Source organism: Mytilus californianus, unplaced genomic scaffold (genome assembly GCF_021869535.1).
Source record: "Mytilus californianus isolate M0D057914Y unplaced genomic scaffold, xbMytCali1.0.p SCAF_4, whole genome shotgun sequence".
Taxonomy (NCBI): domain Eukaryota; kingdom Metazoa; phylum Mollusca; class Bivalvia; order Mytilida; family Mytilidae; genus Mytilus; species Mytilus californianus.
In genome coordinates this window covers 24,776,568-24,801,830 of record NW_026262690.1, presented here as the reverse complement: position 1 = coordinate 24,801,830, position 25,263 = coordinate 24,776,568, and the positions used below count along the sequence as shown (strand labels likewise).

At 33.0% G+C, this 25,263-nt stretch overlaps 1 protein-coding gene across 1 annotated transcript; it reads left to right on the top strand.

The window, feature by feature from the left end:
- The first annotated feature begins 561 nt into the window (after positions 1 to 561).
- Positions 562 to 24,677, top strand: LOC127737761 (zinc metalloproteinase nas-14-like). Its single transcript, XM_052248664.1, has 15 exons — positions 562 to 912; positions 6,428 to 6,539; positions 7,004 to 7,109; positions 7,609 to 7,691; positions 8,263 to 8,383; positions 8,974 to 9,043; positions 9,651 to 9,854; positions 10,173 to 10,317; positions 14,194 to 14,301; positions 15,072 to 15,212; positions 18,347 to 18,508; positions 20,008 to 20,259; positions 20,447 to 20,602; positions 21,602 to 21,733; positions 22,820 to 24,677. Exons 1-15 carry the CDS (start codon positions 892 to 894, stop codon positions 22,936 to 22,938), a joined length of 1,932 nt encoding a protein of 643 aa, XP_052104624.1. The 5' UTR covers positions 562 to 891; the 3' UTR covers positions 22,939 to 24,677.
- The last annotated feature ends 586 nt before the right edge of the window (positions 24,678 to 25,263 follow it).

The window sequence follows — 25,263 nt, the reverse complement described above, 5'->3', positions numbered from 1 at the left end:
TGGGGTGGTTTAGTGTTGCTCAGTTTATATGGTTTGCAGACTGTTGCTTGTCTTTTCTTTGTTTATTGCTTTTCGTCTGGCGTTTTCAGTTTGTCTTCGACTTGTGATAGATATAAGAAGATGTGGTATGAGTGCCAATGAGACAACTCTCCATCCAAGTCACAATTTGTAAAAGTAAACCATTATAGGTCAACGTACGACCTTCAACACGGAGCCTTGGCTCACACCGAGCAGCAAGCTATAAAGGGCCCCCAAAATGACTAGTGTAAAACCATGCAAACAGGAAAACCAACGGTCTAATCTATATAAAAAACGAGAAACGAGAAACACTTATGAACCACATCAACAAACGACAACCACTGAACATCAGGTTCCTGACTTAGGACAGGTGTATATCACTTTGGTATCTTCCGCCTCTCTTTTTTCTATGTGCACCAATTGTGCCTTAAAATAGCGAGACAAATGCAGCAACACTTCGAGTTTTTTTTTTAATTATTTTTAAGTGGATCATACACAAGTTCGATGTGTCGTAGTTTTTAAGAACTCTTATTGCTAAGTATAACAATTGTTTACTAAGAAATGGTATATAAATGATACGTATATTACAACAAACGTACACTAATAAGGGAATATACGTTCACTAAAGGTCCTAACAAAAAGGATGATGTGTATCCGGACATAAAGATACAGATGTAGTATAGTGATTACCTCATCTTAAACCACATGCCATTAGTAATAGATAATAAACAATTAGCCGGTACTCCTTCACAATGAATGTTTTCATCGAGGATAAAGAACTTAAATGAACTTGAAATATTTTGGGAAGCAACATATATAAAACCAAATAAAAGTAAATATTTTGATATCGGATTTTAGACTTGGATAATAAAGATGTGGATTGAAAAACTGACGGTAAGTCACAGGAATTAAAACACACTATTTCTTTTCTTCCTTCTTTTGTATTCACAATAAAACTTTCTTAACTGTTGTAAAATATTTATTTTTGTTTTTTTTAGATTCAATGAAAATCATTTCTGTGAAGACGAGGGGTGGTGTTTACAAATCCATTGATTACTTCACGTCGCTTTCAAATTGCAATAACCTCTTAAATATACATGAAATATTTGCCACTGGACTTGAAGCAAACGATCATTTATTCTTTATTTAGAATCATTAATACCTTCTGCTGCGTTGAACGACTTAAATGTCAAATGTTGAACTGAAATTTGTTATCGAAACCAATGACGATCACAGCATCAAAATTAAAAGCCACCTAGATATAAACTAAATCTAGAATTCCACATATATTTTTCAACAATTAGAATACATGTGTCCATACCTAAGGCTAGTAATAAAAAATCATAAAAAAGAATGTGTATTAGAACTCAAAGTAATTTTGCAAGCATAAGTTCGTGCGACTGATGACAAAATAACCAACAACTAAAATAAAAATAACCACATTTTTCTCCTGATAAAAAGGGGTAACTTTTTTCTGATTTCTGAAGTTTGATATTGTTAACCTAACCTCATCTCTATAACCATAACTATGAAAAAAAGGAATTATTTGTAGAATTGTGTAAATCAAAGGCTTTTAGTTGCCATTGTTTGGTCACTTAAATTGCAAAAATACTAAAGTTTCAATTCTTCTAAATCGTGTTGTGTTTGTTGTTAAATAAAGTCTGAAGAAATGACATTTGTGTTGTCATAAACATTCAATTTATATTGATGGAAAAATGGTAATTTTACACATAGTCTTTGTAAAATTTAATATGAGCAACAGTCATACCCAAAAAGATATTTTACTTCCGAATCATTTTGTTTAAGACACCTTATGACAAATATCTCTTTTGGAAATACTGTTGTTGAATGGGAAGATTTGTAATGAAGCAGTTTTTAAAGATTCTACCAAAATTCAAGAACTTTGAAAGCTTAAATGTATGACAAAATTAAAATTCATTAGTAAAAAAACTATTGTTTCGTACGAATCTCTATTTGATGTTATTTGATAGATGTTATAATCCTTTAAAATGTTTTAATTGAAGTTCTCCATTATGTAAATATCTATAATCCATTCAGTACATTGTATTCTATTGCCAAACAAAAATAAAAGAATACATTTAGGTTATAATTGTTATCTTTATCAATTCTAAGTTTGTCTTTTTCTCCTTTTTTTTCTATTTTATGAACTACTTAGTGAATTTCATCTTTATGTATTACTACTTCTTCAAAAGATAACGTCATAAAATTTCGGAAGGACAACTTAATAGGTGCTTGAAATAAATTAGTTTCTAAGTAGAAATTATGACCTTCAGAACTATGATTAACTAAAATGATCCACTCAATTCTAATAGGCAAGTGGGGTCATTTTTAGTGTAATGATATTTGATTGTTTTAGACCATACACTGGTGTGCTTTCAAACTCTGTTTGATTTGTAGTGTTTAATAATGTTTAACAAGTTGTCTCTTGAATTGACTCTAAAAAGCTTAATATGAGTTATTGTCTTCGAGAGCCCTCCGTGAGTATCACTGCTTTGCGGCAATCAAGAATAATCTACTTGCAGATTTACTAAAGACGGCTTCCATTTCACGTTATTTTGCAATAATATTTGTTTTATAAGATCATATAACTTTTAACAAACTTGTAATCAAACTCCTGTATAAAACTTGGTATAAAAAAGGAGATATGGTATGATTGCCATGAAACTATCCACCAAAGTTCAAATGAATTGGATGTAAGCAATTATAGGCAACCGTATGGCCTTCAACGATGATAAAAACCAATACCGTATAGTCGGCTATAAAAAGGCCCCGACATTGAAAATATGAAACAATTCATTTGAGAAAACTAACGGCCTAATTTATATAAAAAAAATTACGAAAATTTAAGTGAAAGATTAATCGAACTGGACGAAAAAACCTCAAATTTGTGTATCTTTTAACTATAATTATTTATTGTCACACTCGGCTTTTCTTGTACATTTTTACAAAATGTTCAGTGACTCATTGAGTACGTGTCAGTATTTACGTTACAAACATTGACAACTCGTTATCAATGCAACAGGTAGCACTCACCAGATACCCTTTGCTGTCGGTAATCAAATATTTCCACAAAACATTAATGGCAGATGGTCGTCGTGGGTTTAAATGAACATGAATCACTGCAAATCTTTATTAAGGCTACCTTAATCTTTTTTATATTCATTTCCAGACATCAGATTTACTATACATTGTGTGCATTACATAAAGATATGGAACATTTAAAAATGCTGACTCAAACCTATTGTTTAGGAATAAACGAGTCCTATAGTTGCTTACATCCGCGTTATTTTGACTCTGGTGAATAGTTCGTCTCTTTAGCAATCATACCACATCTCCTTATATTCTTATTTAAAACAAAAACAAAAACTGTTAAGTTATTTTACCATCAATACAAATCCCAACATCCTACAGTTTATGTCTGTTTATCACAAGCATATTACAAGGCAGCCTTAGCTACTGTTCATTGATCAAAAACGATAATTTATAAATTATTATGTTTAACGATCTGTTATAGAATTATATTCAGTGTCGACATTCCATTGTATTTAATCGGTATTTATATGAGAATCTTCATGAGAAAAAAAGAGAAGTTGTTACATTTCAATTTGACGTATGCATTTGGTTGTCGCGTGTTGGAAAAGTGACACCTCATGTATACATGTATCTGCACTCTATAGTGCATATCTACTGGTTTTGACACTGACTTCATTAGTGTTGAATATAACGGTCATTATTTTATCAACACCTAAGCCTTACTTATGGTTGCCATGCATACATGAATAAAAAGAGATATTGGTTATACCTCAAGGGACAGTTACCCAACGACAAAAAAAAACCAGATATTTAAAAGTAAAATAGACAAATGTCTTTATAATGTGTCTAACATAAAATCTAATGTATAAACCAATTGTGAATAAATGTAACAAAAACTCGATCAGATCCAGATATTCTCCTTCTTGCTTCCTGTTATTGTATCCAAGCCAGCTTTCTCTTTTATAATTTGAAAAGTGACATCTGAAAGCGCACCGGATGCAACCAATTTATTTTTAAATGAACATAGATGACTTGTAGGGGGACAGTTCTTATGTATTTGCCACCATGATCGCTAGTTAATTAAACAATATTTTAACTAATAAATAATGAAACACATTAGATGTTTTACATTCTCTACGTTCTAGATTATACAGTTTTATTCTCTACGTTCTAGATTATACAGTTTTATTCTCTACATTCTAGATTATACAGTTTAAATTCATGTAAATGGTATAGTCTTACTTTATGATTGTTCTGATCAAAGACCTGTTAGTATTGACAGCTTTCCTTTCATCAAAACTCGAAGGTTGCTTTGTATTAAAGCTGTTGCCAACTTTTATCAAATATCAATACGTTGAAGTCTTCCGAAGGTCATCACTATGGCGACGGAAATACTTTAAAATAAAAATTCTCTATAATTCATCACATTCTTTCGGACGAGAGGAAACACATTTTTGAAATCGGAATGTAGACGACTTCAATAATTGTCTTTTTAGTCTTTGTTTTTTTTCTCTTTGTACTGCAGAAACTCCCCGCGCTAAATTCGTATCTCTTTCCAAAGGCTGTATTAGTTATTCAATCTTACACCTTATCGATTTGATTTTTAAACAGATCACCTAGTCTGATATTTTCATTCAAGCATACATGTATTCTCTTTATTCTCATAGTATAACTAAAGGGATTCCTCGTTAACAATTGTAATATATAACATTAACTTTAAGTAGAGGGAAATAAGTGTTTGCTCTGTATTTTGTGGTATCGGGAAGATAATAAGTTCTGTTAATGGTTCATGTATAATGATGTAAAGACTTTAAAGTGTTCAAGAAATTCCTTTATGTTGTTTATGAATAAGTCCATTTCATATCTAAAGTTTTTATGCTTTACCTGTAATATAAAATTTATAAAGTGATATTTCCTCTATTTGTATGTCATAAAAAGTATAGAGTTGAAACCTGTGTTGGAAAAGATATTGCATCCGATATTACGTTCAAACTATGCAATTAATTAGATTATTTGTTATATACTTTACCAAAAACGTAAGAAATATGTAAGTGTTGAAAAATCGGCGGAAATGTTGTATACATTACGGAAATTGTATTGTATCCGCAGGAAGGTATTCAAGGTAATTGATCATATTGCCAGATATGCTTACATAAATTAATTCAGTCAAAAATAGCTATGTTGTGGCATCGACACTTTTATAATAAGACAGCGATATAAATCGAATAATAATGGAGTAACTTTGGATATTTGGATAGAGAAAAACACCCAATGCTATAATAGATAAATGATGAAGATCAATATCTGTGAACCAATTTGCAGATATATTAATTATTTATTAATAACTTTCGTTAAATTGCCTATGCTGCATGAAGACTTGAGGCAATCTGACGTCCAAGTACACTTGTTTGTTTGTTTGTTTGTTCGTAATGAAAACGAAACTTTTAGTAGGTTTTTAAATTTCAGATGTAAATATAATACTTTGATTGAAAGCTGACAGTTCATTAGACATATTTACAAGCTTATAGATTGATTGTATTTTTGATAACGTTTAGTTGCTAATATCTCAAATGATACTCATATACCGGAAAGACATAAAATAAAACAACAAATTGATTAAATTAATTGAAAACTGACGAAAGAGATGTTCCGACATCAGTTCAATAGGAAAGGTTGGTATGATAGCAACTTGCTGATGTAATTCCTTTACAACTGGTCAAAGAATTGTTTCAAGGGTTTTATAGAATTTTGAGATAGCCCTAGTCAGATCAAAAATGACTGCAAACCAATATATCCAACGAAATAAACCAACCAGCAGATGTAATACATGTTTGGCACTGACAATCCTGCACAAACAGTGTTAACATTTGTGCATCGATACTGAACAATGGTAATAATATACGAAGATGATTGCATTTTGAACAAGAAATTACTAACGAAGGTCATCTGTTGTGCCAAATTTGATATTTGTTAATGTGATATTACTTCATCTTGTTCGTATGTGATTATTCGTTATCAGTGTCGTTTCACAAATCTTCAGAACTACATATGATAAGTAGTTATAAGTTATTCCTTGTCGGTTCTCTACTTTAAATAAATAGTTTAATTTTAAATGCTTCGATATACTGCAATCTGGATATTAAACATTATCAATCAATACCCATTCCATAGCCCGAGACCACTGTGTAATAACTAGTAGTCTTGGCATAAGGCGAACAGTATACAAAATGAAGTAAAAACATTTCAAAAAGTCGTCATGTTTTGAAATCAGACCAATAAAAGTTCGAAATAGCGGTTTCGACCATTTGCAGTTGCTACAGCTGAATTTGACAGTCATGCTTTATTCTGTTTACAGGTAGTCGTTGTTTGTCTTGGCTGTTGTATACATGGACAGCGAGATCGAATTGACGTTAAAAACGATCTGACAATTGATCAGGTTATACTTGGAGCAATGGGCGGTACAAACAGTAAGTGGTCTCATTCAACAAGGTTTGGTAACATAAAAGCAAAATTATGCTTGGACTATGTATACAATATTAACTCTAGGAGAATATCAGAAAGAATATATAAAAGAATACAAATCTTTTACTACCTTATACTTGATCATACTTCCTATGATTTGTTACTCTATTCGAGTTTTAAATGTTTTCATTTACATTTTACCATTTATACATTTTGTCAGAGAAAAAATAATGTTCTAAAAATCAGCAGAAAGAATCCTGAATGAAATTGGCTACTCTATTAAATTTGGGTATCCATATTATGCATTACATACCCGATAAAGTAAAGTGTGATTCGCGGAGTAAAGTAATATTGCATCAGATATATAAGCATGTGTTTTCATCTTGACTCAAATGTTTTCATTTTTAACTAATTGTCCTAATTTAACATACAAATACAATGTTTTAAAATATTGGAAACTTTATTTAAGGAGTTGCAGCTAGCATGACTTTACCTGACCCAAACAGGACACTCGCTGAATTGGATATGGTTTTAACAAAGAAACAATATGATTCAATGTATGGTAACTCTACCAGGTGAGATCTTCATTTAAGAGTATTGATAAATAGTACTGATAGATGAATATAAGATAGGATCTCTTGCAAAGCGGAGTTTGTAGGTTAAAGCGGTGTATAATGAATACCAAAACCAATGCCCAATATGTACTTAAATACACACACAAAAATCGGTACATGAAAAAAACCAATGCTCAATCTGTACTAAAATATATAGTACATGACAAAAACAAACGACTGTCGTTGCTTTGTGTAAAAAAAAACTGTTAGTGCAGTGTTTCTAGTGTAACGAACTAGTAGATTAAAAAAAAACCTGAAACGGTGGTGGTATCTACAAATAAATGACAAGAAAACTGTAATATCTCCTTTCTGTTGAACAGTACACTTGTTATTGTTTAATGTTACAAGTTTATATTGTTGCTTCTAATTCCTGCTAATTCCTGCTCCAAATATTTCCGTCTTTGTGATTGTCGACACTTTCATTGTTGAATTTAGAAAAATAAAGATTTCTTTCTTATAGAACAAAAAGAAAAGCTGTTAGCGACGAAACTGTTTACTGGACACGTGGTCAAGTTCCATACAAGTTTGCACCTAATCATTTCAGTAAGTAAATAATTTTGATGCTATTTTGATAAATATTGAATAAAACTATGAGTAGGATATAACGACACAAAAAACAAAAGGCCAACATACAGTCTTCAACAATATACAGATATCTTTATAATATTTTATCATAACTAAAACAGTTTAAAGTCAGCTTGCTCGAGGCAGTTGCAATTTTTTTGTTTTTATTTACGAAATAAAGTTTAATTTAAATCTTTACCGCATTGGCTATTGAACGAAGGATACTCCCGTGAATTATACGTTCACAAACAGCACTTGTTTAGGACAATTAACAGTGATTTTGCTACTAAGTTTGTATATCGGTATATTTCACTTTATAAGAGAAAACATCGTGAGTGTATTTTATTCATTTACATCTTTAAACAACGATCGATTCCAGAAAATAAATCTTTAGACTGCGAATTTGAATGAATACCTATATGGAAAGGTGAAAATCCCGAAACCTGGAAAAACATTGAACATTTTTTCACAGTCTTTATATATTTCAAAACTTGATTGACAATTTTTACAATACTAAACATGTCAGTGTATATTTATGTTTATATTAAAGGTGCATATGAGCAATGGATGTTAAAAGTAGCAATGAGAGAGTGGGAGAAGTTTACATGTGTTCGATTTCACGAAGCCCGTCAATCGGATTCAAACTATGTCTACTTTCAAGATGGATTAGGGTAAGAAAATTAGACTGAAATGTTCATTTAAAGAGGTGTCTTACAGTCATTACTGGGTAATTAAAAAAACCATAACTATACATAATGTTGTTAAACCTTCATCTGATAACAAAACTATAGTCATCATGGTAATGAGCCTGTTTAAATGTCATTTAGTAGTAATAAGAATACATACAGGAGGAAGGATGCAATGTACTAATTCATGACAAAAAAAAATGTTTCACACACATGACAAAAGCCAAAGAATAGGAACAGCGTTTGTTTGCTGTTCCTCGTGTAAAATTCAGTGTGAGGCCTTCAACATAGCGCAACATTCATACCCGACTGCAAATTCAAGGCGACTCTTATCACGTTTTGCGTGATTCTTTATTGAATTTTGATAACGCTACAGCACCTGTTCATTGAAGGTCATAGGCGTACATTAATTTATTTTTTTCTGTATAAGACAAGTAAATCTTGTGAACTTGATACATATTACAATTTTGATAAACTCACCAAAAGAGAAAATGTGTAAAAGTAAATACATTATTAGAAGTGAGTCAAAATTTATTATCTGTTATTTATTAACCTACAGACTTTTTCTTTTCAAGATGCAATTCTCAACTTGGTATGGTTGGAGGCGGGCAAATTCTTAACCTAGACAAAGGCGGTTGTAGATTTGTAAGTACTTTGAACTCATGAATTTGACCCTTATTACTGTAGTAAACATATATACCATATGTGGCACTCATACCACATCTCATTATTTTTATGTATACCATATGTGACAATCATACCACATCGCATTTTTTATTTCTAAATCAAATTATTGTATTACCATTTTTCATTTTCCTGGACTTTGCTTTTTTATAAATTATATTAACTAGTTATTTTCTTGCATTTTTCACAGCTTCAAAAATTTTTCAAATTGCGGTGTCATTATTTGATTTCATGCCATTGATTTTCTGGAACACAATCAATTCTAAAGTGTGAAAAAAATCCAAATTTCAAGACCAAGATTAAAGTTAAATGGTAATTCGTTTCATGTTTAAATGTTTAAGCCGTTGCAATAACCGTATAACATGAATGTATTGTAACGGTAAGAAACGGTTAATGTTTATGTTTGACTGAAATTTAAACTGGACAATAGCCATCTGAAGGAATGACATAATTTACAACCGGTAAACAACGAAATAATTGTTAGCTAAATAAAAAGTCCGACGAAACGGTCAACACTATATCTATTGTCACAGTGCTCAAAATATTAGAACTTTATTTTCTTTTACAGAAAGGCTTATATCTACACGAAATTGCACATGCTCTTGGAGTAGTTCATGAGCATCAACGTCCTATACGTGACAACTACATCACTATTCTTTATCAAAACGTAGAACCAAGCATGAAAATATGGTTTCAGAAGTACAATCCAGCTGCTATAAAAAGTCATAATGTAGATTATGAATTATCTTCCGTTATGCATTATGGAGTTAAGGTAAGTTAGAATTCTTCTTACGGTGCTGCGTGCTAATTCCAAAAGCACTAGAATATGGATATATTTCAGCTTCAACCATATTTTTGCAAAAAGTATACATACACAATAAAAAGCATTTATATGTATTGTATTTCAATATACAGTATAAAGCCGATTTAAATTTAATTATTATTATGCAATTGAACTCAATAACCAGCCTTATTCAAATCAGACTTCACAACTGCTTTAAAAGTACATTTTTATTCTACCATGACAAATTACTCTCAAAATTTGTTTACTAACTTACCTTATTTCAGATTTCTGTTGTGTTCTTTTCAGGCTTTTTCTGGGAATCAACAACAAACAATCCGTGCCAAAGATCAAACAAGAGAAAGTGAAATTGGCCGGGTGTATGCCAAAGAATTGTCCTTCACTGACGTAGAAATAGTAAACAGAATGTATAATTGTGTTAAAGAAACTTCAGGTAAGAGTAAAAAGAATGTATACATGTAGACAATACTTTTAGATATTTGGATGATATTTTGGCTCTCAATAATGACGACTTCAGTATGTATACTAAAGAAATTTATCCTGTTGAACTTACTTTAAATAAAGCTAATACTAACAATGACCACTGCCCTTTCCTCGATCTTGATATCTATATCATTAATGGAAAGCTTAATACTAAAATATATGATAAAAGAGATGATTTTTCATTTCCTATCGTTAATTATCCATTTTTAGATGGTGACGTTCCCTTGTCACCATCTTACGGTGTTTATATATCTCAACTTGTACGATTCGCTCGTGTATGTAACAATGTTTTAGATTTTAACGAGAGAAATTTATGTATTACTGAAAAATTATTACACCAGGGTTTTCGATATCACAAACTAGTCAAAACATTTACTAAATTTTATCATCGGTATAAGGACATCATTCGTAAATATAGCTCAACATGCAGACTTCTTATACGTTCAGGTATTTCACATCCAATTTTTTATGGAAATATCCTTTATTAAACACAAAAATGTCAGTATTCACCTCTGAAGCTAACAAAACCTTTAAATAGACTTATTAAGAAGGGATATAGTTACGATACTGTTGTCAGGTCATTAAAGATTGCATATTTTGGCGTTAATATTGATTCACTTATAGGGTCTTTGCATCGGCAATAAACACATTTATTTAAAAACCAGTTGTTGGCATGACACGGGTTATGTTCTTCTCATATATGTTATGACGGTATGATACTAAACCCCTAACGGGAAGGATTGTGCCTGATATTCATATGATGAAGACATAATCTTTCAATCAGTTTAATTGAAGTCTGGAGCTGGCATGTCAGGTAACTGCTAGTAGTCTGTTGTTATTTATGTATTATTGTCATTTTGTTTATTTTCTTTGGTTACATCTTCTGACATCAGACTCGGACTTCTCTTGAACTGAATTTTAATGTGCATATTGTTATGCGTTTACTTTTCTACATTGGCTAGAGGTATAGGGGGAGGGTTGAGATCTCATAAACATGTTTAACCCCGCCGCATTTTTGCGCCTGTCCCAAGTCAGGAGCCTCTAGCCTTTGTTAGTCTTGTATTTATTTTTAATTTTAGTTTCTTGTGTACAATTTGGAGTTTAGTATGGCGTTCATTATCACTGAACTAGTATATATATTTGTTTAGGGGCCAGCTGAAGGACGCCTCCGGGTGCGGGAATTTCTCGCTGCATTGAAGACCTGTTGGTGACCTTCTGCTGTTGTCTGTTCTATGGTCGGGTTGTTGTCTCTTTGACACATTCCCCATTTCCATTCTCAATTTTATGTGTATATGAATCTTCAGTTATAGCAAACAAAACATATCAATGTGTAAATGAACCGTCAGGTAATAGTAAACATAATTGTATTCAGGCGGAAACCCAGTTGAAATAGAACAAAAGAATCGAAGCTCTTTGTTAGAGAAGGCGATAAATGCTTACTGTAATGTTTACTATAGTAACAAAAATTAAAAAAATTAATAGAAACAAATAAAATTACAGTTTTCGGCTAAATTACGAAGTATTTTATCATAAAAACACCATTTGCATAAGTTTTCAATTTATCTATTACATAATTAAGCAGAACAATTAGATATCAAGTCCACGACATGGGTGTCTATTCAGTTGGATCTAAAAAATGCATAACCTCCAATTTAAAAAATAAAAATACCACGGACAGAGAACATATCAATCTATTTGTTCCTTAATTTTCGCTTCTGCCCTTCCATTATGTGACTCAAGAAATAATTCCAAAAAATGGAAACAATTGCATCGAAAAGAGAAAATCGAGTGCACCTTTTTATGTTAGGGCGTGTTTGAGTTGAATATTTGTCTTGAAAACGTAAAAAGCAAAAGTATTTGATACATCATCTCGCTTCAGATTCTATCATTTTTATATATCAAGGCTACAGGTTGACTTTATAACATCGAAAATACACAGTACTAAAAAAAGAAATATATGGGTCAAGTGAAATACCTTTCTAATGAATCACAGAAACAGAATAGGTGTGTTCGAATAGCAAATGTTTACTAAAAATACTTGACGACAGACTTTTAAGTTGGATCTTAAAAATGCATATCTTCGAAAAAACTTCATTTTTTGTGTGTGATATCTAGGGTTTATAGTCTTCAACCACTGAAAATTTTTAGTCTGCCCTTCCACGAAATATTGAATTAGAATTTTTTTAGATGTTTATGAATTTTCGAAAATTCCACCTGACAACCGATCAGACAATAGTTTTAAGTTGACTGAATGTAGACAAGTACATTAACTGATGCTCATTAGCTAGTAGATACATTTGTCTTTTAAAATACAACTGGCATATAAGGATCGTAATGGTGCTATGTGGATAAATTTATCGGTTTTCAAGAGCTAAATTGGCAGCGCGTCATCCCTACAATGGCTTCCATTTTTACAATCAATCGTAAAAATGAACTGGCGTAATGGGGAGATAATTTTGACAGAGTAGAATCCTGACTGTATTAATGTGTACACGAACCATCGGGGAATAGTAAACAGAATGTACAAATGTGTACATAAACCGTCAGGTTATAGTAAATATAATGTACAAATGTGTACATAAACCGTCAGGTTATAGAAAACAGAATGTACAAATGTATACACGAACCATCAGGGAACAGTAAACAGAATGTACAAATGTGTACACGAACCATCAGGAAACAGTAGACATAATGTATAAATGTGTACATGAACAATCAGGAAACAGTACTGTAGACACAATGTATAATGTGTACATGAACCATCGGGAAATAGTAAACAATGTATGAACATGTACAAGAAATATATACATTAAATATGCGTCTCAGCTAAGAAATGACTTTAACATGCCATGGCGTTGTCAGTTTGTTTTCGACTTATGAGTTTGAATGTCCCTTTGGTATCTTTCGTCTCTCTTTTAACCAAACGTAGTATGTCTTTTAGAGGTTTAGAGGGTTAGGGCTTGTGAATAAAAATGAAACCATATGGTGTAAAAGCGAAACACATGGTTTTTTTTGCTTGTTAGCGTACTTTTGTTTATTCGTAAACTACGATATACGTGCAGTTTTGGAGATTTTGGTTAGTTTTTCAGATAGTTTTAAGTTATAAGTGAATTCAAATTTAGTTGTATGTTTCTCAATTTATAAGGTTTTTATTTTTACAAAGAGTATGTCAAATGTAGTAAATGATCAGAAATCTTTTTTTTTTTCTTTATAGAAGGTGTTGTTAGCACTAACTTGATAATTTCTTTAATATGTATTTAATACAATTTTTAGAGATATTGGTTGATTAAGAACTGGACATATTGAAAAGATATTTGTCTGTTGTTGAAAATTCCATATTGACCGCTAGATTTTGTTTTTGTGTTGGTCTGTTCTGTTCTGTTCATGACTTTTGTTTTTCGTTGCCAAATTCAGTTGAATTAAGTTTTATGAACATGTATAGGAGGTTTTGGTAGCCTCTGTGGTTTTATTTAGGAACACAACTTTTTTTAAATTTCAAATGCCAACGTGTGATTTGTTGTTTCTAAGTAATTCACTGCATGGTACAATTGATTCTTTTGTCAAATTATTATTGCCGTTTCCTGCTTTGCTATTGTAAATACATGAAAAAAAGCAACAATGCATTGAAATTTCACATGAAATCACACAATTTTAGGAAATGATTACAAAAGAATATGAATTTACCTATACATCGTAAAAAATATCAAAGTAATAAATTTGAGTATTGCATCTTAAGAAATATGGCATTTCAAAGTTAGTTCATTCAACAACAATTGCAGTGAATCTAAATGTAGGTAGAAAAAATACTTATAATTGTGTGTTTTAGAGTGTGGTGGTGTGACCTGTGCAGGAAAGGGTTATCTTGATCAGAATTGTAACTGCATATGCCCTGATGGGTCACAAGAATGTACCAGCGGAACAACACGGGATACATGTAGGTACCAATTTTACGTTTGCGAATGATATATCAATAAAAGAAGAAATATGGACAGTGCATATCCTATTATATGAGCTCAGCAGTTGTGTGAATTTCCAAAGCACAGTCTTTTAGAGAAACACCTAATTAAAAAAAATGTCATTCGTGTGACTTGATAGGAAAAATAAAAATAAATCAATATATGGCAGTAAATGTGATTATTACTTCAAAAATATCGTCTATAGAGTTTTCAAGATTGTTTTCCCTCCGCACATGTTGTTGTATTATAATGTTACGTAATTTGTGCTCTTACCTTTAACTATTCCGAAATCAACAATGTATGGTATGAGTGCAACAAAACAAAACAAATAAACTAATCGATAGACATCTAGAGATCAAAATACAGATGTTGATGCACTACTCGAGTCTAACATTTTTATTAGATTAAACAGAAACTATCAACATCTTATTCTCTAGATGGAAAAAAAATAAGTATGATTTAAAACAGCAACGAATGAGAAACGTGACTTGGGACAGGCCCATGCATATGTTGTGCAGCTAAACTATTTAATTTTAAATATCAGCGCCCCCCTTCCCTTTAACCTCGATCAGTAGACTGAAAAAAGGAACGCAAATTAAATTTTAAGCAATAAGATAAAACTATCCGGTAACACCTAATACATATGATTTTTTAAGAATAAATATAACCAACTTCAATTAAAAAGTCTATATTGTATACAAATTGTCCTCGAACTCATAGATCATACCTCGTATTTGTCAAATTTCAGCTGTTAGAAATAATGCAAGGACCGATAGAGAAAACTGGCAGTGTTACATATGGTCACGACAAGGTGAATGCCAAAGGAATCCAGGTTATATGAATTCCAACTGTGCAAAAGCATGCGCTCAAGAAAAGAAAAACGCACAAGGTAATTTAAGTAAGAAATACTGCAACAAGACGGGTGTCACAAGTGGAGCAGGGTTTGTTTACCCTTCCGGGGGTTTTTGGTAAGATTCGTGTTTCTATTATTTTGTAGACTGTTGTTTTGATTTTCGTCGTATTTCGTTTTTTTGCCATGTTATTGTCGAATTTTCTTGGACTAATGATTTTTTTTTGCTCCTTTCGTATCGTCTGTCTCTGTTTTCAATCAGGTTATATACAATCATCAATGTTTTATGAAGATTTAGAAAATATCTTCTGAATTAACTGAAAATTCTGTTAATGATGCCGTAATTGAATACGTAATACAGTAATTCATGTGTATACAACCGAATGATACAGATGTCCATGCCTGCCTTTGACAACAACTGAATGAAACAGATGTCCATGACTGCCTATGACAACAACCGAATGATACAGATGTCCATGCCTGCCTAGGAAAACAACTAAATGATACAGATGCCCATGCCTGCCTGTAACAACAATTGAATGATACAGATGTCCATGTCTGCCTTTGACAACAACTGAATGAAACAGATGTCCATGCCTGCCTGTAACAACAATTGAATGATACAGATGTCCATGTCTGCCTTTGACAACAACTGAATGAAACAGATGTCCATGACTGCCTAAGACAACAACCGAATGATATGGATGTCCATGCCTGCCTGTGACAACAACCGAATGATACAGATGCCCATGACTGCCTGTGACAACAACCGAATGATACAGATGTCCATGACTGCCTAAGACAACAACCGAATGATACAGATGTCCATGCCTGCCTGGAAAACAACTGAATGATACAGATGCCCATGCCTGCCTGTGACAACAACTGAATGAAACAGATGTCCAAGACTGCCTAAGACAACAACCGAATGATATGGATGTCCATGCCGGCCTTTGACAACAACCGAATGATACAGATGTCCATGCCTGCTTTTGACAACAACTGAATGAAACAGATATCCATTACTGCCTAAGACAACAACCGAATGATATGCATGACCATGCCTGCCTTTGACAACAACTGAATGAAACAGATGTCCATTACTGCCTATGACAACAACCGAATGATACAGATGTCCATGCCTGCCTAGGAAAACAACTGAATGATACAGATGCCTATGCCTGCCTTTGACAACAATTGAATGATACAGATGTCCATGTCTGCCTTTGACAACAATTGAATGATACAGATGTCCATGACTGCCTGTGACAACAACTGAATGAAACAGATGTCCATGACTGCCTAAGACAACAACCGAATGATACAGATGTCCATGCCTGACTGTGACAACAACCGAATGATACAGATGCCCATGACTGCCTGTGACAACAACCGAATGATACAGATGTCCATGACTGCCTAAGACAACAGCCGAATGATACAGATGCCCATGACTGCCTAAGACAACAACCGAATGATACAGATGTCCATGACTGCCTAAGACAACAACCGAATGATACAGATGTCCATGTCTGCCTTTGACAACAACTGAAAGAAACAGATGTCCATGACTGCCTAAGACAACAACCGAATGATATGGATGTCCATGCCTGCCTTTGACAACAACTGAATGAAACAGATGTCCATGACTGCCTATGACAACAACCGAATGATACAGATGTCTATGCCTGCCTGGAAAACAACTGAATGATACAGATGCCCATGTCTGCCTTTGACAACAACTGAATGAAACAGATGTCCATGCCTGCCTGGAAAACAACTGAATGATACAGATGCCCATGCCTGCCTGTGACAACAACTGAATGAAACAGATGTCCAAGACTGCCTAAGACAACAACCGAATGATATGGATGTCCATGCCGGCCTTTGACAACAACCGAATGATACAGATGTTCATGCCTGCCTTTGACAACAACTGAATGAAACAGATATCCATTACTGCCTAAGACAACAACCGAATGATATGCATGACCATGCCTGCCTTTGACAACAACTGAATGAAACAGATGTCCATTACTGCCTATGACAACAACCGAATGATACAGATGCCTATGCCTGCCTTTGACAACAATTGAATGATACAGATGTCCATGTCTGCCTTTGACAACAACTGAATGAAACAGATGTCCATGACTGCCTAAGACAACAACCGAATGATACAGATGTCCATGCCTGCCTGTGACAACAACCGAATGATACAGATGTCCATGACTGCCTAAGACAATAACCGAATGATACAGATGTCCATGTCTGCCTTTGACAACAACTGAAAGAAACAGATGTCCATGACTGCCTAAGACAACAACCGAATGATATGGATGTCCATGCCTGCCTGTGACAACAACCGAATGATACAGATGTCCATGCCTGCCTTTGACAACAACTGAATGAAACAGATGTCCATGACTGCCTATGACAACAACCGAATGATACAGATGTCCATGCCTGCCTGGAAAACAACTGAATGATACAGATGCCCATGCCTGTCTGTGACAACAATTGAATGATACAGATGTCCATGTCTGCCTTTGACAACAACTGAATGAAACAGATGTCCATGCCTGCCTGGAAAACAACTGAATGATACAGATGCCCATGCCTGCCTGTGACAACAATTGAATGATACAGATGTCCATGACTGCCTTAGACAACAACCGAATGATATGGATGTCCATGCCTGCCTGTGACAACAACCGAATGATACAGATGTCCATGACTGCCTTAGACAACAACCGAATGATATGGATGTCCATGCCTGCCTGTGACAACAACCGAATGATACAGATGATCATGCCTGCCTTTGACAACAACTGAATGAAACAGATGTCCATGACTGCCTATGAAAAGAACCGAATGATACAGATGTCCATGCCTGCCTGGAAAACAACCGAATGATACAGATGTTCATGCTTGCCTATGACAACAACCGAATGATACAGATATTCATGTCTGCCTGTGACAACAACCGAATGATACAGATGTTCATGCCTGTCTGTGACAACAACCGAGCCAAAAAACAAAAAGTTGCATAATCTTTTTTAGAAACTCTTTTCTTCTTCATTGGATTCTCCTTCCAAAAGACGAGGATGTGAAACATTGTAATCTTAATCTAATTATTTTAAGTATAACTGGGTTTAACTTAACTATTTCAGGACAAAATGGTTTGTGCGAAAACACATACGATGATGCCACTTGTGACAAATGGAAGAATGAAGTTGGTGATTGTAGAGTTGCTGAACATTTTATGAGAAAGAACTGTAGAAAGACTTGTGGTTATTGCAATGACTTCACCGCTAACCGTACACCTCCACAGAGTAAGTACATTGACTAAATAATTTTAGACTTTAAACATGTTCAGTGCCAGAATATGTACAATCGCATCACATGTTAAAGATTATTGTAGTTACAAGTTAAGAACTCAAAACCAATTTATCATTTCCAAGATTATGATTTTTATCAATGAATAATTTCAGAATAATTATTTGAAAAATTCGCATTCACATGGTTTATGAAAGGCAAAGGTCACTAACACATAATTTTGTAAATTTAATAAGAGTTCAATTTAAACAACATTTTTTTTAAAGTTTTAAAAGTAGTTTTTCGGAACGAGTTTTATAAAGGTTTTAAAAGACTCTGATTGATCTGAGCTTGGTATGAAAATTGTCCTATGTTTTCTTTTCCAAATCGTAACAGTTTTGATTTAGTCTTGATTTAATTTGCATGTCTATCTCTAGTGGATAAATCTGGTCTCGCTCTGTTTGGACGTAATAAGTTTCCATTAGCTTTTTTCTCTTGGTTTGTATCCACAAAATGTTTTTAATCTAAACGGAAAGTCAGTTCCTTTTTGCTAAGCATGTAACACTAGAAAAACGGCCAAAACCGTCTAGCTCGGAGTCAGAATCATATGTCCCAGTAAGTGATATGTCTCATGCGAACTCGAATTAAATATCTTTTTTCAGCTCGAACGTGAAAAAAATTCAACTCTGCGTATCCGTCTCGTATTTATTTTTAAGTGTTCACCAAATTTTTCGACCATTTTCACAAATTTTACAATGATTTGAACGCTTTCAAGGATTTTTGCAAAAACAAATAAGTCGCACCTGGTCTTTCACGATCCTTTTCGCGATCATTAAAAAGTGGTACCCGATCTTTTTTTTTATAATTATTCCAGTTTTTGCAAACTCTTTGTTTTAGCTTCTACAATAAAAATTTAAGAAAAGTAAGAAAGAATGACATTGTACAGATAATGATTATTTAGTCATTCATATTTTGACAAAAATCATGTGGGTTTACATTATTTTATGATATTGAAAAGTTGATCAGCAATTTGCCTTTTTACACTTAGATTTTTCTCAGATACTGATCATAATGTTGAACCATGTTGACCGACAGATTTATTTTTTTCCAATATGTGTCTAATAATTCAATGAATTAGATTAAATACTGACCTTGCATGTGTCCTTTTAAGGAAATGCCTGTACCAAGTCAGGAATATGACAGTTGTTTTCTATTCGGTTGATGTGTTTGAGCTTTTGATTTTACCATTTTATAAAGGACTTTCCGTTTTGAATTTCCCTTGGAGTTCGGTATTTTTGTTATTTTACTTTTTTCGATAATAAACCTGTATAATTCAGGATCCGATACTAGATCTTGCACGATCCTTTCACTAAACTTGACCACCTTTACTTATTCTTTCACGATCATTGTTCTCGGTAGACTTTAAAATTACAGATGTGCAATTTAGTTGATGTATACTTAGACAGAAGCTGTAAACTTCGAAAAAGAGGATGATACATTTCATTTCTAATTTCAGCCCAGTGTATGAATGCTCATACTAATGACACGGCTTGTGAAGTATGGGGCAGGAAAGGAGAATGTATTATAAATGACAGATGGATGCCACTGAACTGTAGAAAGGCGTGCTTTACATGTCCATTTGATGAACAAACTGTTAATACAGTCAAACCATCAGGGTCAACTACTCCTACACGAAGACCAATGACAACTCGGCCACCAACTAGACCTCCTGTTATCACCACACAACCAACAACTAGAAAACCAGTCGGTAAGATAGCATTTTTTTACAATTCTCAAAACGATAGTTCAATTTTTTTCTCTCAAAAATATGAAATTTGTGTTAATAATCTTATTTTGAACAATTTGAAATATAAAAATTGTGTTTATTAAGAAGCAATTTGTCAGCATGAAATTCATTAATAATTTACAAATAACAATTTTTTCTTGTTTTCCAGATGATTGTGTCAACCGTTATCCAGATAAAGATTGTGATGTTTGGGCACGGTACAAACATTGCACAATAAATCCCACTTTTATGGAAGCTAATTGCATGCGTTCCTGTAAGGTATGCCAGGATAACGATGGTAGAGTTGGCGTTACAAAAAATCCAGGTATGTCCAAAATAAAACGGTTAGGATTCTCTTGCAGATTCAATGAGTCCAAGTTACCTAAAACGGTAACAATCTCATTATTGATACTTTTCTGCTTTTATTTGCTGATTTTGAACTGTTATTATCGTTTTATAAATGAACTCAAATGCTGCTAGTATGATAAATATCCAACAATATAATATATATATTTAACCTTGCATACATTAGCTGCAAAGTTGTCCACTAAATTGTTTGGCACATATAGTTCTTAAAAACAGTTATTATGATGCTTTAAGTCTTACTTTGAGCATACTGTGTTATTTTTGAGTCTTTACTCTTCCATTTTAAGGACATAAGATACAGAAAAGATCTCTCGTTTATTTTCCTTAACACTATGACACAAGGTCAATTTTGATATGCACTATTGAAATATGCAAAGAAAAACATACCATTATGACCACTTTTTTTTAGATATTTCAGTTTAAAATTTGCATGTTTCATGAAAAAACACAAAATTTCATTTTTCAATACTTTTACGAAAAAATAACACAACTTTTTAACTGAAAAAAAATATTCTCACCCAGTGTTTTGCAAAGTGTTCCTTAATTTATTGAGATGAAATTTTAATGCGATAAAATGTCTGCAAAATCATACGTAATAAAAAGCCGTAGATAATTTTCTTGCTAATACAAATGGATGTAGACATAATTCTATCGTTAATTTTTTTCTTCCAATTTTGATACACTATAGACTAAAATACTATAATATTCTTGAAGTAGTACATAGTCGATTGCAAAAGCAAAAAATGCGGTTTCGTGTTCTCAATTAGCAAAGAAATAGAAAACCTTTTTTTTTAAATGCTGGAGATCCCATTTCCCCTTTTTTGGCGCTAAAATTAAAACAAGAAAAGAGGTTATCTTAATATTACAAAAGTAAGTTGCATGTAATGTTGATTAAAAAGGTAACGTAACCTTATTACAGTAATAGAATCAAATGTCATGATTTAATTTATACTTTTAGTCATAAGTAACTGTAAAGACACATGGACAAGTCCCGAAATGTGTCCGATCTGGGCAGAACATCAACATTGTGTCATTAATCCAAGTTTCATGCTGAAACGCTGTGCAAAGTCTTGTAGAAGATGTACAACAGGTAAATATATATTTGAGATGAAAACAAATACTCTTCAAAACTACAAGGTTTGCATAAAAAATAATAAATAAAAACTTTTCCTTTAATATCAACCTAAATATTTAGCACAAGGACATGTACAAGAGTAGATGGAAGTACGTTCTAAATACTTGTTAAAATTACAAAGCATGTTCAATGAAAAGGCCTTATTGGAAAGTTTTATTCAAATTTGCTTGTCATTGATAACTTTCAATTTATATTTTCATCATGGTGCTCCGAGAATGTATAAAAGCGCAATTTACTATTTCAATGGGCGAGACAACCCTTCTGATCTTTTTGACTTGTATAGATTAGTAAACGTAATTTAATATTCAAATACAATTAGTGTCACCTCTTACCTTATCAAAGTAACTGTTATATTAAGTTTAAATGTAGTCTAATTGACACTACAAGATCACAAAAGTCATGCACATTGATATTCAGATATCACCACCAGAACTATTTTCCATCAACAAACATCAAATCTTTTAGTCACGCAACTAGTTTGAAGTACTAGTATTTGGTATTGATAACCTGTCACAGTTCTGCTTTCACATTGGAATATAACTCTTTTATATACACTTCTATTCCTGATAATTCTAGCTTTTCCGATTTTCTTAGTATTGAATAAATGATAAGAATAAGATTATTGCAATTGCTCTATAATAACTGTTTCGATAAAATTAATGCTCTAAAGGAATTCATAATGCAACGTTGACGAGCAGGTTTTGCCTATGAGCAAACTGAAAATTCCAAGCCTCTATCTTCCTAAAAGCACACTAACAAGATTTGTAAATATTCTTTTCCACTGTATTTTTGATACAAAGTGACTTGACTTCAAATTGCAATGCATCTCAGTGTGAAAGGTGTAATTTAATTTAATCAGTGAAAATACATCCATGTGCTAAACCAAATTGTTTTTGTACCCTGACAAGATTAGCTCATTAAGTAAATACGGAATACATAACCGCCTTCACTTGGGTATTATGTATGTTTGTCACATTAATGATTTTAAAACAACTTAAGTAATTTTGGAGAAAAAACACTTTCATGTAATTTTCATTCTAGGTTTAAGGCAAGCCGCAGAACAAGTCGTTCAAGAAAACACAGAGAACAATGCAAGAACACTCATAGGAACTCTTTATAGTTTATCTTTGATGCTTTTATTTTTATTCATTGTTGTTTAATAAAAATATGTATGTATATATCTTGAATATTTTATCCTGTATTAGCATTCTAGTGTACAAATAATAGACACACAAATAAATGCTAGCTTTACTTGAATAAATAAAGTCTTCTGTTACACCGCTTCCATATAAAAGAAACGTTAATGTGAATATTTTGTTTTTTGTGTGACAGTTCATTGTGGGGTCTTGTTCAGGCTCAAACTTTGTCAATTTCTTTGAAAAAAGCAGAGACAACTATTTTGATTTAAAAAACAAAACCTTAAAGTGCAGGGTGTAAATACAGGATAAAAAACAAAATGTGTACATTGTCTTACACCCCAGTTCTATTGTTATACTTCATAATTTCTATTTCTGAAACAAGTGTGAATTGAATAGATCTATTGTTACGAAAAACAATGGATTTTGACCACAGGGTGTGACGAGCGGGGTTTCTGGAAACCCCTGCTTCTACATCCCGCAAACAAAGTCCATTGTTATTCGTAACAATAGAAATTGATTATGAACATAAGAAATTACTAATAGTGTTCACTTCAAATTGTTTCATGATATTAAAAAAAAACACATTTTAGGAAATTCCAATAAGCATCTATATGGAATACAAAAATAATCCTTCAAATACTTTTTTGCTTGAAGGTAATTTTTTTTTATCCCAGTCATATGGTCTCTATTCTAAAGCATTGATCTTTAAAAAAAGAATTGGGATTCTAGCTCCCGGACCCCCCTCCCCCGGTTACCCAGTGGCCGATCCGGGGTTGGGGGTTCCGCGGGTTGGACCCGACTTTTATTTAAAAGATCAATGCATTTGAATGGTTGGGCCCCCCTTTCTCTTGAGTTGGGAACCCCCGGCTGGATCAGCCCCTGATTGCCCCCCCAAAAAAAGGGGTAGTTCCTCAATATTAAATATTGTATGTTGAGCGTGTCTGGTAGTCGGGTTTCTAATGCAGACACACCTATTCCTTAGTATGTTCGAATATGAATCGGTTTGTTTATTCTCGAGATGAGGGGGGGGGGGGGGGATTTCGTTTTTGATAAAATCATAAGATATAAAATACAGTTATGATTACCTTTATTAGACTGATACAGGTAAGTACTTTGGGTTATAATATTGCCTTTATCTTTAGTCTCTTCTACCAAATCCAACGCTTGCCACAGAATGTCGTCCGTCTTATACCCGTCCATATTGACAACTGTATACCAGGAGCATGATGTAATTTTTTGTTTGTAATAAGAATACACGAAACAGTCAACCTTGACCTGCTGATCCATATTAGCACATGGATTTAACGTGAATATGCAAAACAACTTTGACATTTGTAAAATATACTCACTTGTCAAAGTTTGAACAAAGATAGCCAAAGAAAGGTTACTAGTGGGGTTTCATGTAATAAAAAAATATTCTTATAAATCATGGTTTGATATTATCAATAAATATGCTATCGTTTTTTTTTTCGGGATACGGTGTGTCTGGATAAGAAACCCCTCCGGCCTCCGGCCGACGGGGTTTCTTATCCAGACACACCTATCCCTCGGTGTATAACTATTACGGAGATATGAAATTTATTTGTACTCGCTAGGAAACAGGAAAAAGTTCAGCGAGTCATGAAAACCTCGTACAAACAATTATCATATTTTCCGACAATGGACATATACTGTATATATATTGCTATCATTGACTAATTTATCTTTGGTGCTGTTATTGTTATTGATTATTGTTTAATAAAATATGTAAAATTGTAAAATATATGTATGTATATATCTTAAATATTATAATACTATCTGAGCAATAAGGTGAGTGTAACAATCGATGCAAGATAATTATGATAGTCCTTCTTAAGCACATATAAGTTCCTTCATTATTGGAATTCTTAGAGAGTTACGTTAAGTTTTCATTTTTGTCTGTTGTTTACGATAAATCATGTGATCATCTCTGACACACGTTTCTCAGAAACAGTTAACCCTCACGGAGCATTTAAGTAAATCCCCGGTTTTTGGTTGGGTTCAAGTGTTTTAATCTTTAGTTTTGATATGCTGTGTTTCATGTCAGTTGCTTGTCTGTTATGTTGTCATAGGCCATGGTTTTATGGTTCCTCAATTTATGGTTTCTGACTGCCATCTTGGTATCTTTTTTCTTAATTCAATCTTTCAGTCTAAAACAACTTACTAAAGGGCTTAATTTGAAATACGAAGCACATGTGAAATTCACTAACATGTAAAATACTTTCATGGATAATAAAGTGCTTGATAAAAAATGAAATGTAAAATAGCGTACAAGATAAGAATTAAGAAGATGTGGTATAATTGCCAATGAGACAACTCTTCTCCAGG

What these genes read in the sequence shown, in the direction of transcription:
- LOC127737761 (XM_052248664.1), top strand. Translation starts at nt 892, where the DNA reads ATGTGGATTGAAAAACTGACG. An exon ending in ATGTATGGTAACTCTACCAG is followed by an intron (nt 7,110 to 7,608) that starts GTGAGATCTTCA and finishes TCTTTCTTATAG; the next exon opens with AACAAAAAGAAAAGCTGTTA. An exon ending in ACAAAGGCGGTTGTAGATTT is followed by an intron (nt 9,044 to 9,650) that starts GTAAGTACTTTG and finishes TTTCTTTTACAG; the next exon opens with AAAGGCTTATATCTACACGA.